This window comes from Panthera onca, chromosome D2 (assembly GCF_046562875.1).
Source record: "Panthera onca isolate mPanOnc1 chromosome D2, mPanOnc1 haplotype 2, whole genome shotgun sequence".
In the NCBI taxonomy this organism is placed as follows: Eukaryota; Metazoa; Chordata; class Mammalia; order Carnivora; family Felidae; genus Panthera; species Panthera onca.
Window position 1 is genome coordinate 351,281 of NC_138349.1, and position 17,665 is coordinate 368,945.

General features: G+C 58.6%; 1 protein-coding gene across 5 annotated transcripts; it reads right to left on the reverse strand.

Annotated features, from left to right (window-relative positions):
• Positions 1-5,697: 5,697 nt before the first annotated feature.
• On the reverse strand, positions 5,698-12,679 carry LOC132684710 (uncharacterized). Of its 5 annotated transcripts, none has more exons than XM_060641131.3 (2): positions 11,297-12,498; positions 5,698-8,559 (listed from the first exon to the last, which is right to left on the reverse strand). In XM_060641131.3, exon 2 carries the CDS (start codon positions 8,489-8,491, stop codon positions 7,262-7,264), a length of 1,230 nt encoding a protein of 409 aa, XP_060497114.1. In that variant the 5' UTR covers positions 8,492-8,559; positions 11,297-12,498; the 3' UTR covers positions 5,698-7,261. The 5 variants fall into 5 exon arrangements, with proteins under 5 accessions (XP_060497114.1, XP_078291170.1, XP_060497113.1 ...); XM_078435044.2 differs by having other exon boundaries at positions 10,413-12,498; XM_060641130.3 differs by lacking the exon at positions 11,297-12,498 and adding an exon at positions 12,505-12,679 and having other exon boundaries at positions 5,699-8,559.
• Positions 12,680-17,665: the final 4,986 nt, after the last annotated feature.

A 17,665-nucleotide genomic window follows, 5' to 3' on the forward strand; every position in this document is an offset into this window, starting at 1 on the left:
CATTTCTCTCCAACTCAGCTACCGATTTGGGGACCCCCTCTTCAGAGTTGATAACTCAGTATAACTACTCACAGAACTCAGGAAAGCACCTGCTAGATTACTGGTTTATTATAAAGCGTACAAATCAGGGACAGCCGGACGGAAGAGGCATAAGGCCAGGGGTGGGCCTAGGAGCAGGGAACTTTCCTGCACCTGGGTGTTCAGTCTGGAAGCCCTGGGAATCTCCTTGCTCTAACTAGTGCTCGGCGCCTTCCCTGTCACGCAGGAAATGCCAAGGGTCTCAGGAGCTCTACACCGGGACCCAGGACAAAGGCCAAACACATGCTTCATCCGAGCACATTCAACTAACAAACACAGAAGGTCATGCCACACGGTGCTCATGCGCTGTCCTCGTTCCTGTCCCAGCTGCGGGCTGCTCCGCCACACGGGGCTCTTTACCGGGTTTACGGTACTTTGCTGCAATGAATAATCGACGCGTGTGCGGTTTGTATTGTGGGGAACTTATGTTCAAAGCAAATTCCTACCAGTGGTCTTGTTGGGTTAAATTTGTTTAATTTATAAAATTATAACATCTTATAATTTATACTTATAAACTTAAACCAGTGTCAGGGACACGAATTCCCGTCTTCTAGCTGGAGTAAGAATCACACTGCCGTGAGATAGATTAACAGGAGGAAATCAAACTTAACGATGTACGAACAGGAAATCCACATAGACCTGGAAATTCCAAAGACAGGCGAAAGGAGGTACACATGTCGTCCTGAACCCAGGAGGAGGGGGTGGGGGTCCGGGACGTCGAAGGAGGGAATGCACTTCACAGCGAGATAAGAGAAACAGATGTTGGTAATTAGATGTTTGCCCCACCAGACAGATGAGTCACTCCGACAGAATGAATCTCGGTTAATAACCCTTATTCTGGGAAAGACACCCCGCCCCCGTTTAGATTCCTGCATGTGGTTAAGGGAAGGACAAAAGTTTCTCTTGAGCCCACAGGGTCTCAAGTGCCTTCAGCTCAAAACCATCCACAAGCCAACGTGGCACATTCTGGAGAGGTCTGTCCTGAACCTCCCCAGCTTTCCCAAGCTTTAAAGCTCCATTTAAAAGCTTGCTTTCAAATGTAGTAACTCTTGTCTCTTCACTCATTCTTTAATTTTCTTTTAACTTATATATTTGATATATGGTCAGTCTCTAATTTTTGTTTTAATGTTTATTTTTTATTTTTGAGACAGAGAGAGACAGAGCATGAATGGGGAAGGGGCAGAGAGAGAGGGAGACACAGGATCGGAAGCAGGCTCCAGGCTCTGAGCCATCAGCCCAGAGCCCGACGCGGGGCTCGAACTCACGAACCATGAGATCGTGACCTGAGCTGAAGTCGGACGCTCAACCGACTGAGCCACCCAGGCGCCCCAGTCAGTCTCTAATTTTTAAAGGCATTTCACAAACGTGATAAAGTTAATTAGATGCCCTGGGTATTTCAAGCTCTAACCATAAATTGATACAACTGATTCCAACCTATAAACAAAACCTTTACGAACATTTGTTCACTACTCACCATCTAATACAACGGAGTCAGAGTCAATCAGATCTTAAACTGGAATTCTCTCACACATTCTAAAACGAAAACCTTAGGTTATTGAGATTAACTTTCAACCTTTCAAATTAAAACAAGTCGTTTATGCTACATGAGCAACGAGCACAACTTCACAACTTGACTCGCCCCAGGACCTCTGGGCAAACCCAGCGGGGGTTGCAGGAGCCGCTCCGCACCCTCCCCGCATCTGTGTGCACAACTGCCCAGAGCACCCCATTCTCCCCAGGAGGCTCCGTGACAGGGTGTGCAGGTCCCTGCCAGGCCCCCTGCAGCGGGCCCGGCTCCTGTCTCAGGGTCCCACACATCCTCTGGGTGTCCTTTCAACTTTGTTCTTACCCAGATTTTACAGAAACCTCTTGCAAAAACCCTTTCCCGAGCTGGCCGCCCTGGAGTGGGACCGCAGGCTGGCTCACTTCAGGTGGGCCTGGCCTTCAGGGGTGCCCAGGACATACCCCCCAGAACCCTCTGCCAGGTTCGCCACCTGCTCACCGTCCCGTCCTAGGCTCTGCCCTCGGGGAGCCAACGCGGACACTCTCTGCACTGTTCACCCGTGGGTCTTGTCCACGGCGTGTGGCGCCAGTATTGGGGAGACTCGAACCCACAGCCCGGAAGGTCCTTCGTGAAGAAACTAAAAGAGGCTTTGTTGATAGCGTCAGATAAAATGTCCAAAAGTTAAAACAATTCTTACAGAAACATAGAACGTGTCCCAAGATCACGGGCTCCCACAGGCTGGCGGGACTCGGGGAGAACGTGAGGAGATCTGAGCTCAACACAGAAAGAAACCCTGGACCCTCAGGGGCCCAACTGGGCAGAGATGCACCCGGGCGCCGTGGCCTTTAGGGCCGTCCTTTCGCTGGACAGACTGCGTGCATGACCCGAAGTCCGGGGCCGGGCAGACCTAGGTTGTCAGACGCAGTCAGCTCTGCTTCCTTCGGCTGCACATTCGGCAAGAAGGACACATTAGCAGGGCACGAATTCTGTTTCTGTTCGGTGGGCTGTGGTTTCCACCATGACAAACACCAAGCAAACACACGGGATATGCACATGACACGCACATGCATGCACGCGCACGCACGCACGCATGCACACACAATGCGCACACGCACGCGCGCTCACGCAGACGCACACGCACACGCACGCACACGCGCTCACGCAGACGCATGCGCACACACGTACACGCAGACGCACACGCAATGCGCACACACATGCACACGCGCTCACGCAGATGTACGCACGTACACGCAATGCGCACACACACGCAGACGCGTGCACGCACACACATGCGCACAAGCACGCGCGCACGCAGAGACACACACACACACACACACACACACACACACAGGCGCGCGCGCTCACGCAGACACGTACGCACACACAATGCGCGCGCACACAGACGCACGCACGCTCACGCAGACGCACGCGCGTACACGCAATGCGCACACACATGCACGCGTGCTCACGCAGACGCACATGCGGGCACGCACACACACACACAATGCGTACACGCAGGCGCACACGCACACAGACACCCACCGGCCCCATCGGTGTGCTGTGCGTTATGCCCCACCCCCAGCACCTGTCTGTGTGACTACCCTCTCCCCACTTGCTTCTCTCACTTCCTCTCGGCTCTTTCCTCAAGGGTGTTTCAAGGTTAAATGCCTTGGCCCATCAGGCAACCCCCCCCCACACACACACACACACCCCCGCCAAGGTCGGGCCTAGGGACTCGAGCGCAGGATCCCGCAGGTGGGAGGCCACTTCACCAGTGCTACCCTCCCAGGAGCCGGGACACCTCGGCGCGCCCACTCATGGTCCCAGGGCGCAGAGCACCTGCCGCAGCCAGGCACCTGCCGGTTGCTGTGGAGAAGAAAGGTGAGTGTGTGCGGGGCAGACGGTACCGGAGGGAAGCCCAGCTCACGGGACTGACTCCACGCTGCAGTCTGCCGCAGCCTGGACCCTCGCGGTGGGACCCCAACATGGGACCCGCAGTGGGACCCCCGTGGTGGAGTCAGAACATGTGCTTTTCCCGACGGAGGACTGGCTGTGGACAGCAGCTGGGGTTCGGCGAGACCAGCGCCTTAGTGAGGTGCTCCCAGGACTGGATAGAACCTCGGCCCCTCCCTGGGGTCCCCAGGCCCCAGCACACCTGAGGTCACCCACTAAGAACGAGCCAGGACAGATCACCAACGCTTCGCGAGGCATCTCAGGAGATGGAGGTCCCAGGAAAGTTCCCTGTCTCCTCCCTCACCTGCCCAGGGGGTACACGTGTGTGCTCTGCGGGGCCGGCTGAGGGGCTGCCCTGGGGTGGACAGTGGAGGTGGGGCACGCAGTGGCCTCCCCTCTCTCCACGTGGAGACCGCTGCTTCTGGGCGCAAAGGTGTGCCTGGGGGTGAGAACTCCGGCAGCCCGAGGACAGGGCCCCATCAAACCCCCTGACCACCGACTGCTGGCGTGGGTCAGGACAGGGGTCAGGGCAGGCAGCGTGACTTGGGACAGCCCTGTGTCCAGGCTGCTGGGAGGTCAGCTGGGGTGCTGGCACTCTGGAGCCACAGGCCTGGATGGTGCAGTCCTGGGGATAGATGCTGGCGGGCATGGCGGGGGACGGCCAGCTCCAGACCCTGCTCCACAGCGGGCGCTGGGGGTGCCGTTCCCCCCCGGGTGTATGGTACCCCCCTGTCGGCCTGACACCGCCGGACCCCAGCAGAGGCTCAGAATACCGAGCCGGCAGGATCTGAAAGAGACTTGGATTTCCCACAGCTCGAGGAAAAGATCGACGATCCTGCAAAATGGTTCCTGTAAGGGCTCCCAGGGGCTCAGTCGGTTGAGCCTCTGGAGATTTCGGCTCAGGCCACAATCTCACAGTCCATGGGCTCAAGCCCCGAGTCGGGCTCTGCGCTGACGGCGTGGAGCCTGCTTGGGATTCTCTCTCTCCCTCTCTCTGCCTCTCCCCTGCTCATGTTCTCTCTCCCCCTCTCTCCCTAGCCTTTCCCCACTCTCTTTCTCTGTCTCCCTCAAAATAAATAAGACTTAAAAATGGTTAATTTAAACCTTTTCTCTTTATTGTGCTCACAAATGTGGTGTTTCATGACTCGAAGTATCATGGCCTTTTGAAGGGACAGGCATCTCTTTTTGTCCTTCTGCTGTCTCTGGGCCGCACAGCACCGTGGGGGTAGGAATACACTGTCAGCACGTGGTTTGCCCGAGGAGTGGAGGGGCTGTGTGTACATGTGGGCACCCGTGCACACGGCTAGGCCTCAGCCCACAGGCCCCCAGCCACTGTCCCCCGGGGTTTCTGTCCCAAGAGGCCTGGCTGGTCACCTAGCTCCATGCGGCGTTCGTGCGCCTGCTGGCACAGCCACGTTCTAGGCATCGAGCGGATCCACGGCCGCGGCGGGTGCAGCTGCTGTGGCCTAGAGGAGGCCCGTCGGTGTTCGTGGGGGCCACCTGTGCCCAGAGCGGCGGAGCGGGTGTGGGTGGGCCTGCTGCGTCGTCACCCTGTGCTGCAACTGTGGGGCTGCTCCCGGGAGGCTCTTTCTCAGCCCGGGGCCCAGACTATGCCCCCTGCCTCGGACATGGCCGAGACCGAAGGCCTCTCAAGGTCCATCAAGGTGCTGGGACCCCTTGGAATGGATCCTGATGCCAAGCACTGCCCCCGAGAAAGTTCCAGCGCCCGAAGCCACCCAGCGAGCCCTGGGGTTCACAGGACCATCCCCTACTTGGTAGTTTCTCCTGTGTCCTGGGGTCCTGCCTTGTGCCTTTGCTTACACTGTCCCCGTGACCGGAGCCCCTCCCTTTTCCGCTCCTCTCAAGGGGGACCCCCCCCGTGCAGTCCCGGCCTCGGGACACAGGTGAGCAGTCCAGCCTCTGTGTCCAGTTAGCACGTGTTCAGTGTGTGCAAGCTGCTGGGTGGTGAGCTGTACTTTTTTTTTTTTTCCAACGTTTTGTATTTATTTTTGGGACCGAGAGAGACAGAGCACGAACGGGGGAGGGGCAGAGCAAGAGGGAGACACAGAATCGGAAGCAGGCTCCGGGCTCCGAGCCATCAGCCCAGAGCCCGACGCGGGGCTCGAACTCACGGACCGCGAGAGCGCGACCCGGCCGAAGTCGGACGCTCGACCGACGGCGCCACCCAGGCGCCCCGGTGAGCTGTACTTCAACAGATCACAAGACCTGCTGTTCTTGCACAAGACAAGTTGCAATAGAGAAGCCGGTTGCTCACAAGTCCTGGAGGAAGTGCACGCGCGCCTGCAGAGACCACGTCGAGGCAGGGTGTAGACAGGATCTGAGACTCCGGCCTCTGCCAGGGTCTCTGGGTGGAGTGCTTTGGGTTCCTGAGCGAGGACCACATTGGTTCGTTCAAACCAAAAGAGCGGGGTTTTGGTAAGATCCATGGTGCAGGGCGGGGGTCTGCTCTAAGGGGTGCGTAAGAGGAGGTCTTGGGAGGCAGGCACACTGTTGGCTGTCAGGGCTGCTAGGGAGTCAGAGCCGGGACTTCATTTGCTTGTCGTTTGGTGGCTGTGGTCTGGGGCCTGCGCTCATGGGAGAGACAAGGGGTGGCATCAGGCCCCGAGGGCCACTGGTCACACAAGATGGATGTGAGGCTGCAAACCGGAGCAGCACCTGGCCGCGGGCGGAGGGCTCCCCAGGGCTGCCGGGAACACCCAGCGCCAGCTTCAAATCTGTCAGATCACCTGCCAGCTGCTCTTTTACAGACACAGTGAGCTGAGGCAGTGCCCCGGGGCCACTCCTCTTGTCTGAAGTCCTGCCCTGGTGTGCTGCCGGGGCCGAGGGTCTGCAGACCCTGACTGGGGCTCACAGAGGCGCGGGCGTGAGGTGCAAAGGTCTCACTGCTGGGGTGGGCACGGGGCAGGTACAGGGTGGACACAGGGTGGGCGGACACAGGGCTGACACAAGGTGGTCACAGGGCGGATGTGCAGCTTGGCCAGGACACTAGCTGTTGTGTCCCCATATCCAGAACCAGTTCACATTTCTCAGGTTCTTGTCTGCAGAGGCCTCTCATTCTCGGGAGGAAGATCGTCTGCGCCAGGCACTGATCTCCGGATGGAGGACATGGCACCAGCAGGTGGCGCCGCGGCCCCAGGTCTGATGGGTGTCCATGCTGAGGAGGAACGGAGGCCTCCTGGCTTCCAGCCAAGGATGGCGGCGGCGGCCCCACAGGCCCTCGGGGTAGACAGTGGGGGGGGGGGGGGGGGGCGGGGGAGGCGGGTGTGTGTGTGTGTGTGTGTCTATGTGTGTGTGTGTCGCCCCGGCAGTGAAGGGCAGACGGCCCCCAGTCCTGGAGGCTGGCCTGGCCTCCTCCCTCCATGCTCCAGTCTGAGGGGCAGGTGCCTGGAAGGGCTGCTCGGGGCGGGGCCACAACGAGCCATCGGGTTCGGTCCCGGCCCCTGGACGCCAACGAGCCGTCCAGAGAGAGACAGTGAGCATTTCCTCGGAGGAGCAGGCCGCGTCCTGAGGACACCTGGGGTCACAGGCCAGCCTGCCGCTCTCCCCAGCCCCTATCTGCCTTCAGAGCAGGCTGCGGGGTCCTCGGGCTGGTGTGGGGCCCGCGGGCGAAGGTCTTGGCCACAGGGGAGGGTCCCCTACGCACCTCATTGAGGCCTGGTCCGCAGGGCCAGCTGAGGGGCGTCCAGACGTCCGACGGCGCTGGCGTCACACGGGGTTAACCTCACGCCCCTGGTGCGTCTGCAGCTGCAAGGACACGAACTGGCAGAAGCACAGGCCCAGCTCGAGGTGGCCGCGGGCTCTGTGCGCCTCGTCGCAGGCGGGGAAGTACGCGTGCGCCACGCAGCAGGCGTAGCTGCAGGAGAAGCGCAGCAGGGCCTCCCGGAACAGGGCCTCGCCCTCCGCCGCCTCCAGGAAGACCCGCCTGCAGTCGCCCAGCAGCACGTACACGAAGTGTAGTTTGTTCATGGTGTCGCAGCCCATCAGCAGCGAGTGGGGCGCCAGCAGGAGGTTGGCCTCCCCCACCCTGAGCACCAGTTCCCGCATCATCTTCTTAGAGAACCTCCTGAACCAGCACAGGGTGTTGACTCCTAACACGAAGAAGAGGGGGCAGAAAAATATGTTGGCAGAGATGAGGAAGAAGCGCTGATCCGGGGTGTTTTCCAGGAGGCCCATAATCAGGGGCAGGGAGATCAGGGCCAAGGCCACGAGAAACAGGAAGACGGCCAGCGTGACCCTGCAGCCCAGGTAGCGGAGGCAGGACCTGGGGGACCGCACCCCGTTGAGGATGCCCACGGCTCGCTTGTACACCTCGGGGTCCTCCAGCACCTCCTTCAGGGGGTCGGGGACGCTCAGGGTGCTGAAGGTGCCCACCTTCCACGAGGGCAGACTGTCCCTGTTGACGCAGTTCAGGGTCAGGAGGCTCTTCCCGCTGTACAGGGAGGCGGCGGGGCGCCAGGCGGGCAGGGAGCGGGCCAGGCAGTGGTTGGGCATGAGCAGGAGCTGCACCACTTTGCGGTAGAAGTGGCTGTCTGCCGCCTCCAGGTATGTCAGGTGGCTGAGGTGCAGCGGGACCTGGCAGGGCCTCAGCAGGACCGGGATGACCGGCTTCCTCTCCAGGCAGGAGCCGAAGAGCGACAGGTCGGCCTCCAGGAGGCACCACCGGCTCTGCACGAAGTCCTGGCTCAGCACCAGCAGCACCTTCTGGCTCTGCTGGATACACTCCGCCATGTTCTCCAGCACATTCCTCCCCGGGGTGAAGTCCCGCTCGTGCAGGCAGACCTTCAGCCCCGCGAGGTCCGCCTCCAGGCGGCTGATGAGCCCGTGGGTCCAGGTGGCGTCCACGCTGCTGTAGCTCACGAACAGGTGGAACTTCTCACTGGGCCTCAGTGGGGGGATGGCCAGAGCCACGCCTCCCTCCCCAGGGCCAGACTCCATGGGCACCACCTGGGAATCCAGCCCTGGGAATCCGCCTCTGGTCTCCGGAGAAGAAAACCACCCTCAGGCTGCAAAAGATCAAGACACACGGACTGATACGGGATGGACAACAGCGGAACTGAGGTCGAGAACCCGCAGCACACGGCTCGGGGAGCCACAGACAACCCCGCTCACAACTGGCCCAAACCACCAGCTTTCCTGCTTACTGCCCGCCGCCCTCCCAAGGCAGGACCCTTCGGAGAGAGCCAGCACGTTCCCTTTCCCAGTCGCAAGGATGCCGCTGCTCTAGCTCCCCGCCCCCAGCCCCCAGCGGGGTGCCTGAGCCCCCTTCCACTGTGGAGTCTCCCACTCCCCTGCCTGCCTCCGGGTCTCTGCCACACCCGAGTGTCGTGGGGTCCCCCGATATGGTGCGCTGCAAGGAACCAGCCTCGCTGTTCTCATCTGGGGCGTCTTCCTTGATGTCCACTGGACATTGGCTCTGAAAGGGTCGGGGCACAGAGTGACCGCATCTTCCAGCCCCTTCTTTCTCTTCAGTTGTGTCTCACCTGGTTACTGGTCCTGAGGGATCGCTATGTTTATGTCCCCAGAATTGGTGGAAGCCCTAACCCCCAGGTACAGGGAGATGATTAGGGCATAAGGGTAGAGCCCCATGAATGGGGTTCGTGCCCTTATGAAGAGACCCTCAGACAGCACCCCGCCCCTGCCACCAGTGAGGATGCTGTGAGAAGGCGCCACCTGCACGCCAGGAGGTGGCCATCACACCAGCACCCAGATCCCAGAATGCCAGCCTGCAGACTGAGAAGTGACTGTCTATTGTTGAAGCCCCCAGACTGTCGTGTTGTGTTCCTAATTGTTTTTAACGTTTATTTTTGAGACAGAGAGACAGAGCATGAGCAGTGGAGGGGCAGAGAGAGAAGGAGACACAGAATCCAAAGCAGCCTCCAGGCTCTGAGCTGTCGGCACAGAGCCCGACGCGGGGCTCGAAGTCACGAACCGTGAGATCGTGACCTGAGCCGAAGTCGGACGCTCAACCGCCTGAGCCACCCGGGCGCCCCTGTCGTGTTGTGTTCTGGAGCCCAAGCAGACTAAGACGGGTCCGCCTCTATAACGTTTGCTCTATTGCTCTAGGAAGGGCAGACGCTTTCCAGGAAGCACTAGAACTTTCTCCATGCTGCCTGAGACCCTCACATCGAGATCCCAATGCTCCAACTCAGTGAACAGAGCTTGAACTGCGGCCACCAGAGGCCCGTCTGCTAGTGTCCAAGGAGGCCCACAGAGCACTCGCTGCTGAGACCCTCTCACGTGCCGACGACCGGCCGGCGGCCCTGCCAAGGGGCCTCGCCCGCTGGAGCCCTGCACACCCCGTGTGGCAGCTGGTCAGTGGCTGTGCTGCCACTCTGCCAGGAAGTTCCCAGCTGAGACCCGTCCCCTCTCGGTGAGCAGGGGCAGGAGAGCCCAGAGGAGGACCAGGGAGCAGCTCTGGGAAATGGAGGTGGGAGAAGCCCGGCTGCCCACTCCCTGCTTCCACGGGGCCCCCCACCCCTACTTGCTCTACCAGCTGGTCGGGAAGAAGGCACCCGCACAGTGTCGACAAGGGGCTCCTCCCGTAGCGTGGCCAGCACAGCACAGCTGGAGCCTCTGTAAGGGGCCGCGGTGCCCACCCTTCCTGGCCAGCAAGCCCTCCTGCACGGGCACCATCCCCACACCACCACCCCCGCTTCCAGGTGGCACGGCTGAACGTCAGGTGGGCGAGGCTCTGGGGGACGCATCTGAAAGCCTGGTCTCACAGGGCTCCCCCTCCATGGAGGGCTGGCCGCCCCGCCCCTCCCACGGGCAGCCTGCAAAGTGGGTGAGGGTGTGCGCGTGTCCGGGACGTGCCTGCACCCGCTCCACGCTTCCCCGGCAGACACGCTTGACTTACCTCGTTGTTAAATGCTATGACTCAGACACTGTTCTGGGCATTGAGGGTCTCAGCCAGCCAGCACCGGCCACCCACGCCGCCCACTCTTCACTGCAGTCCGGGGGAGGCCTGGGAGGCAGCTGGGGACCCTCCCCCAGTGCCGTCCCCACATAGAAGGAAGTTTGCAGCCAATACTTTCTAGGGGCATCTCTGCTACAGCACAAGGGGCGAGAAACCGAAAAAAGGAAGCAGATTGAGGAAGGCCCCTTGTGCAGAATGGGGGTGAGGGGTGGACAGGGAGAAGAGGCAGAGCACTGCCCCTTCTGAGAAACCCAGCTGGGCCTCAAGGTCTGGAAATAGGGGCAAGATGGTCAGGGAGCTCTTGAAGTCTGTCTGATGGTGATGCTGGGCACTTCCAAGGCCCCTCTGCCGGGCCGCTGGGCTTGCCGGCCGCCCGGCCAGGCCCTGCGGCTGGAAGGAGTGACGGGGAGGGCCGGGTGACCGGTGCCTCCTGGTAAGGTTCCCCGAGCAGGTCTGGCCAGGGTGGGGCGTGGGAGTGCATCCTTGAAGGAAGGGGAGACCCCAGCTGCTGGGCGACCCTCCCCAAACAGCCACGCGGGGCTCAGGTGACTTCCCCTGTTCCTGCCCTCTTGGGCGGAGGGGGTCAGCCTGGGAGCCAGCTGCGGCCCTCCTGCTGGTTTCCCAAAACCCACCCACACCTCGCACCGGCCCCTTCACCAGTTCTATTCAGCAACCCAAGGGAGAAGCCATCGGGGTCCCTGGGGGCCCCGTCCCCCTCCAAGACCTCCTCCCACCTGGGCCAAAGGTGTGTCTCCAAAGGCTCCTCTCCAATCTGAGCCATCACGTGCATGTGATCTCTTAAGAAAATAGCTATTTGAACTCACTCCTGGTGAAGACAGTCCCTCACGGACTATTTTGTTCCTGGAAAAGCAGTGACACCCAGAATTGATGAAGCTGCCTGGTGCTGATGATGCCGGCGAGGCTGGCACACCCCGCATGGACCAGGGGCCGGCGATGTGTCACCACAGATTCGGAGCACAAGCTGGTAACCACTCCAAGAGGCACGGAGGAGGGGTCTGCCTTTTGAGGACAGAATCCCCCAGAAAAACCAGCCACAGGCCCAGCTGATGAGATCGTGCCTGAAATAACAGAACTTTGAGGGGCAGGCACATCCAGTGATACCGCCTTCAGAGGACAGAGATTTTCCCAACAACAAATCCTTTGAGGGGCTCACCTCTCCCTGCACATCCTGCCCCCCCCTCCCCCCAGTCGGAGGGACACTCACCCCTCACCAACACCCAGTCTTCAAAAGCAAGGGTGGCCTGGGGAGTCTGCTGCCCAATGAAAAGAAGCCTCTGGCCTCCCTGCCTGTGAGCAGCGGGGGGCTGGTGGGGGCCAGGGGTAGTTTCCCCTTGCAAGCACCAGCCAGGGAAGGAGGGAAGGAGGGGGGGAGGGGGAGGGAAGCACGGAGTGAGGGAAGCTGGCCAGGCTGGGAACACAACGGCAGGAAGTAGATCCAGGGAAAGCTATTTGAGCCCCCGGGAGGCGGGAGACACCGCTGCTCTTTGCTCCGGGCTCCTGCGCCCAGGAGTCGGGCGCTGGGGCATGACTCCCGGGCACTCAGGGCAAAGCCAAAGGCTGAGGTTGGTCCTCCTGGAAGGGCTGTGCGGGAGGGGGCCCTCGGGCAGGTGGGTGTGCTAACCGGAGCCCTCTCCTCTCGGCTGCATTCCTGGCTGGGTCCAGGCTGTAGCGCTTGAGGACCACCACCTTCCGCCCCGCACGGTCATGGACCCCCACCCCACATTACTGCCGCGTTTCCGCGGGCGGTCCCGGTCCCAGAGCTCATTTCCGTGCGGCAGCCAGGGCAAGAAAGAGGGTCACGGCGAGTGTTTAACACACCGCACACTCACACACCGGCCTCTGCTGAGGGGGCCCCGCTGAGCCCAGGCCCAGCTCGGACCGCGGGTCTCCAAACCCAAGCCTGGAGGGATCGGGGAAGTGGGGGACGTGGGGCTCAAACGCTGGCCTCCTCCCATCCCCCCACCTTCCTTGTGAACTCTGCTTCCCTATCAGACGACCCTCTGCTCCTTACCGGTTCAGCGCCATGGGCGGGGGGGTTCCCGCGGATCCCTGGGGTCTCAGAGCATCATGACCACGGGACCTCTGCCCCCACCCCGGAGTTCCAGTTTGGGGCTGGGCTGGGCTGGGCTGAGAGGTCAGCTCCTGCCAAGGACCAAGCTGGGCAGGGCCCTGCTGTTGGGGGGGTGGGGGAGGGAATCCCAGTCCCGCCCCGCCTTCCACCCTCGGCCCGCCCCCTCCACCCCCACTCCTGGCACGTCATCGGCGTCCAGCACCAAAAAGGGCGGTCCGGACACGCGAAGGAATCGGGGAGGTGAGTGGGCTGGGGCCACAGTGTCGGTGCAGGTTCCAGCGGGTGAGAACCTCTCCAAGGGAGGTGACCGTCCCGCCCCTTCCGGGGCTCCTTTCAGCCTGGTCACTAGTCAAGGGTCAAGGCTACTCACTTAATGCAGACCCTAGTGGGTGGGCAGGGCGGGGGGGGGGGGGCATGCCTCCCTCCCCATCACCAGTCAAGGACCCTCTGGGCCGTGGGCAGTGGTCCTTGGGGCCTGGTCAGTGGCTCAGGCAACATTTCCCTCGTAACAAAGCTCTCGACCACTCGGGGCAGGGGAGTGACCCCCTTCCCTGCACCCCACTCAGTTCAGACCGCGCCCCCACTGCCCCCCCTGGACCTTAGCGACTCTGACTCTGCCGGGAGCTCTGCTTCCCGCTCCTGCCTGGGCTCTGGTTTCCTGACTCTGTGCCCTGCCCTCGGCATTCTGGGAGGTTCCCAGTGGGCTGTGAGGCTCTCTGGGCCCGTCCCCGCTCCTCACTTGTCTGTATCCTCATTGCTCAACCCACAACAAAGTACCACCCTCCTCCCTCCCCCCTCTCTGCGCCTGGTTCCAGTTTACTGATTATCCAAGCTCTGTTTACAAGACTGGTAGCCCTAGAAGTGGGGGGAAGGAATGAGAGCAGAAGAGGGGGGTGGGGGTGGGGAAGAGGGCCGTGGACAGCTGCCTCTAGGGGCAGCCTCCCACAGGTAGGGACGCCCCGGTCATCCTGGGCCTGTGCTGGTGGCTGGAGAGGAGAGCAGAGGGAGGAGAGAACCCTGTGCTGGAGGAAGGTGGCAAGAAGGCAGGTGTGGGGCTCGGAAGGTGGTCGTTAGGCTGCTGGCCAGAGTCCGGGTGGTGATGTCACCCCAGCTCCCCAGGCCGACGCGGGGAAGACACACTCAGGGCCTCCAGCTTAGCACTGACCCCCAGCCTGTCCTTGCAGCCAGACCTGACTCCCGAGTCCTTAGTGCATCCAAGGGCCAGCCGTCAGCCCTTGTGCACCCCTGAGCCCAGTCTGGTGGGAGAGATGAGTCTGCACATGACCGCATCCTGGCATCCTAGGGCCCCCCACCCTCATGTTAGCGGGGACGGTCTGGAAAGCAAGTCTGTGCTCCCAACACTGGAGGCCAGAATGTGCAGGGCTGGGACACAGAGGCGGGGCTCCGTCTCACCGGGGTGGTCCTGCTGGCCCTGGCCCCGTCACTTGGTGATCCCATCATTTCCCAGCCCGAGGTTATCGAGCCTCTGGGGGGGCGGGGGGGGGGGGCTGGATCGATCAAGGAAGAACCAAACTTTTAAGGCTCCATGTGACCCAAGCTCTGCCACTTACTATCCACGTGGCCTTTGGACAGACCCTTAAACCCCCGGAATGTCAGATGGCTCAGCCAGAAAGCACAGACACTGCCTCTCTGAGGTCAGAGACAGGTCTCTGGCCACACAAGGCTGCAGGGGGCTTTGTGTGACCCAGAGTGCCTGGGACTTTTGTTGTTTTATTAAATGTGTTGCCCACACTTTAAAAGCAGGAAGTTGGCTGACTGATCAGGATTTCTAGCTTCTCTGAAGCTCTTGGACGTTCTGGCAGGCAGGGCCCTCCTTCCTCAGTGTGGCCCTCCACAAAAAGGCACCTAGAAAGTCTGGAACCTCCCTGGCTGCACAGGAGCACACAAGTGTCCAGGGAGAAGGGAGCTGAACCCCGAGGGGAGCATGGCGGCCTGGCTGCAGCGGCCCACGTGCGTTTGCCACCACAGGGGCCAAGAGCGGCTTCTAGTGGCCCCACAAGGTCAGAAGACGGGACGCCAAGCCAGGCCAGGGTAGAGCCGGCAGGGGGGCCGCCACAGGAGGCTGGGCCCCCAAAGGCTGGTGTCGCGAGAGGGGCCGGACTGGACAGAGAATCCCCCGCAGCAAAACAACCCTGTGGGTGCTCTACAGCCTGTCACCCCCAGCTGGGAGTTTAGTCACACACGGAGCTACGCAGAGGGTTGGGTTTTCATTTGCTGTGTGGCTCAGCAAGTGAGTGGTTCTGGGGTCCCCCACAGCAGTAGTGAAGTCTCTTCTAGAAGGACATAGCTCTCAAACCAGACTGCACAGGACTCCCACGGCTGAAACCACATGACACGAATGCCACGGTTACGGGACAGGAGAGGAGACAGTCTCCCCCAGCAAGATGCCGCAAAGCAACAAACTCAACCATGCTCAGAAAATGGAATTAGAGAGCTTCTTGGTGGCATCTGGGAGGCGGCGGGCTGCTCCAGGATGAACTTTCCCGACTACCGGCTGCCAGAAATGGGGAACTCAGACTCCATACCTTTTATGAGGAGCCTGTGGCCACAGAAGTTGCTGCTGATGCTCTGGGTGAAGCGTGGAAGGGTTACGTGGTCCAAACCAGCGGTTATGCTTGTTACGCTTTCTCTCTCTCTCTCTCTCTCACATAAAAAACAATTTTTTTTAATGAGATTTTTCTGGGTCGCCTGGGCGACTCAGTGAGTTAAGCATCCGACTTCGGTTCAGGTCATGATCTCACAGTTCGTGGGTTCGAACCCCGCATCGCGCTCTGTGCTGACAGCTCAGAGCCTGGAGCCTGCTTTGAATTCTGTGTCTACCTCTCTCTCTGCCCCTCCCCTGCTCACACTCTGTGTGTCTCTCTCTGTCTCAAAAATGAATAAACATTTTTAAAAAATAAAAAATAAAAATGAGATTTTCTAAGAGTAACAAATAAAAAAAAAGAAAAAAAAGAAAATGGAATTAAAGATATTAAAAATAAAGTGTGTGTTTAAAATTTTATTTTAAAGGGTCCGTGCTGTCAGCATGGGATTTTCTCTCTCCCTCTCTCTGCCCCTCCCCTCTAGTGTTCTCTCTCTCTCTCAAAATAAATAAGCATTAAAAAAATTTTTTTTCAGAAATAAAAGAATTGAAAATACAAAATAGCATCAAAATGCATTAAAAACGAATAGAGAAATTTGAAAAGAATAAAATAGAACTTTTAGAAAGAAAGAACGTATATTTTTGAGAATTAAATACTCAGTTAAATAGCATTAAACACAGCTGAAAAAAACAGGTTGGGATGTGGAAGAAATAGCTGAAGAAACGATCCAGAACTCAATACAGACAGAGATAAGAGATATAAAGTGGGGTTTAGGAGACCAAGAGATAGAACGAGGTCACACATAATTTTAATTGGAGTTTCAGGTAGAAAATAGGGAAATGGCAATATCTGAAAAGGTAGCAGCTCATAACTTCTCAGAATTGATGAAAAAAGTGGACCTGTCTTTTCAAAAAACACAGTATATCCCAAACAAAAGTAGACAATAGAAACAGTGTGTTCGACTTCCAAACTACTGGGGGGGGCGGGGAGGGGATAATTTCTTTTTCAAAAGAATATCTAAAGGAAATCAGAGAAGGAGAAAAAAGAAGCAAAGATAAAGTGGGACAATAAATAGCACAAAAACAATCACACAACGACGTCTATCAGTAATTATATCACATATAAGAATATATCGGCAAAAAGAGATCTTCAGCAGGCTAACAAGTAAAATCCAGCTGTTTACAAGAGAGCCACCTGAAACATGAAGATGAAAAGCTAGAAGTGAAACGATGGGAAAAACATACTTAGCAAATGCCATTAATGGAAAAGGAGCTGGTGTAGCTGCGTGACTATTAGACAGTCTAAACATCAGCACTTAATTTGTTTTAATGTTTATTTTTGAACGAGAGTGGGCGGGGGAGGGGCAGAGAGACAGGGAGACAGAGAACCCCGAGCGGCCCACAAGGAGCTCAAATCCATGAACCGTGAGATCATGACCTGCGGCAAAATCAAGAGTCGGAGGCTCAACAGACCGAGCCCCGCAGCCGCCCGACGTCAGCACTTTATTGGAGACAATACAAATCAGTACTTGATGATAAGGAGTCAACTCACCAGGATGATATAATAATTTTAAACTTGTAAGCACTTAACAACATGGTGTCAAATTTGGTAAAATAAAACTTGGCAAAATTAAAAGGAGAAATTGACACTCCGTTTTCAGAATGGGGCTTGAAAGGTGCTTTCCTCTCAGCGGCTGACAGATACGTGTTTGTGAATGCATCTACGTGGGGAGGGGCATGTGTGTATGTGCGTGTTTATGGTGTGCGTGCGCTCCTGCTGCATGTGTATTGTACATGAACCTGGCGTGTTTGGGGAGGTGAGTTTTTTTTTTAATTTTTTTTTTTTAACGTTTTATTTATTTTTGAGACAGAGAGAGACAGAGCATGAACAGGGGAGGAGCAGAGAGAGAGGGAGACACAGAATCTGAAACAGGCTCCAGGCTCCGAGCTGTCAGCACAGAGCCCGACGCGGGGCTCGAACTCACGGACCGCGAGATCATGACCTGAGCCGAAGTCGGCCGCTCAACCGACTGAGCCACCCAGGCGCCCCTGGGGAGGTGAGTTTTGAAAGCTGGAATAGGGCTAAGGAGTGGAGCCCTGTGGTCTTAACCCAGGCTCAGCCTGCAGAGTTTCCCAACCTCATCCTGGTCAGTAGGCTCTTCAAGGGGAGGGAAGGACGTGGCACGGCCCTGGGTAGGGTGGGCACCCCTAACTAGGATGAAGAAGTGTCTGGGCTGTCACTGCTGAGCCTGGATCCCCATACAGCTGCCTTGAGGGGCCCAAGCCCTGAGGGATGTGACATCTCATAGATCCAGCCAGAGGTCCTCTGCGGGGATGCTGTGAGAGGGATGACACAGGGACTCCAGGAAGCCTCTGTTGGGGTTTGGGTCTTCCAACCTCAGTTTTGGAGGTGACAAATGGCTCTCAAGTGCATCTACCCTGAGCTGGAGACTGGGCAGCCACTGGGGGGAATCTTAGGACACCAGGCCCCTTGTGGGC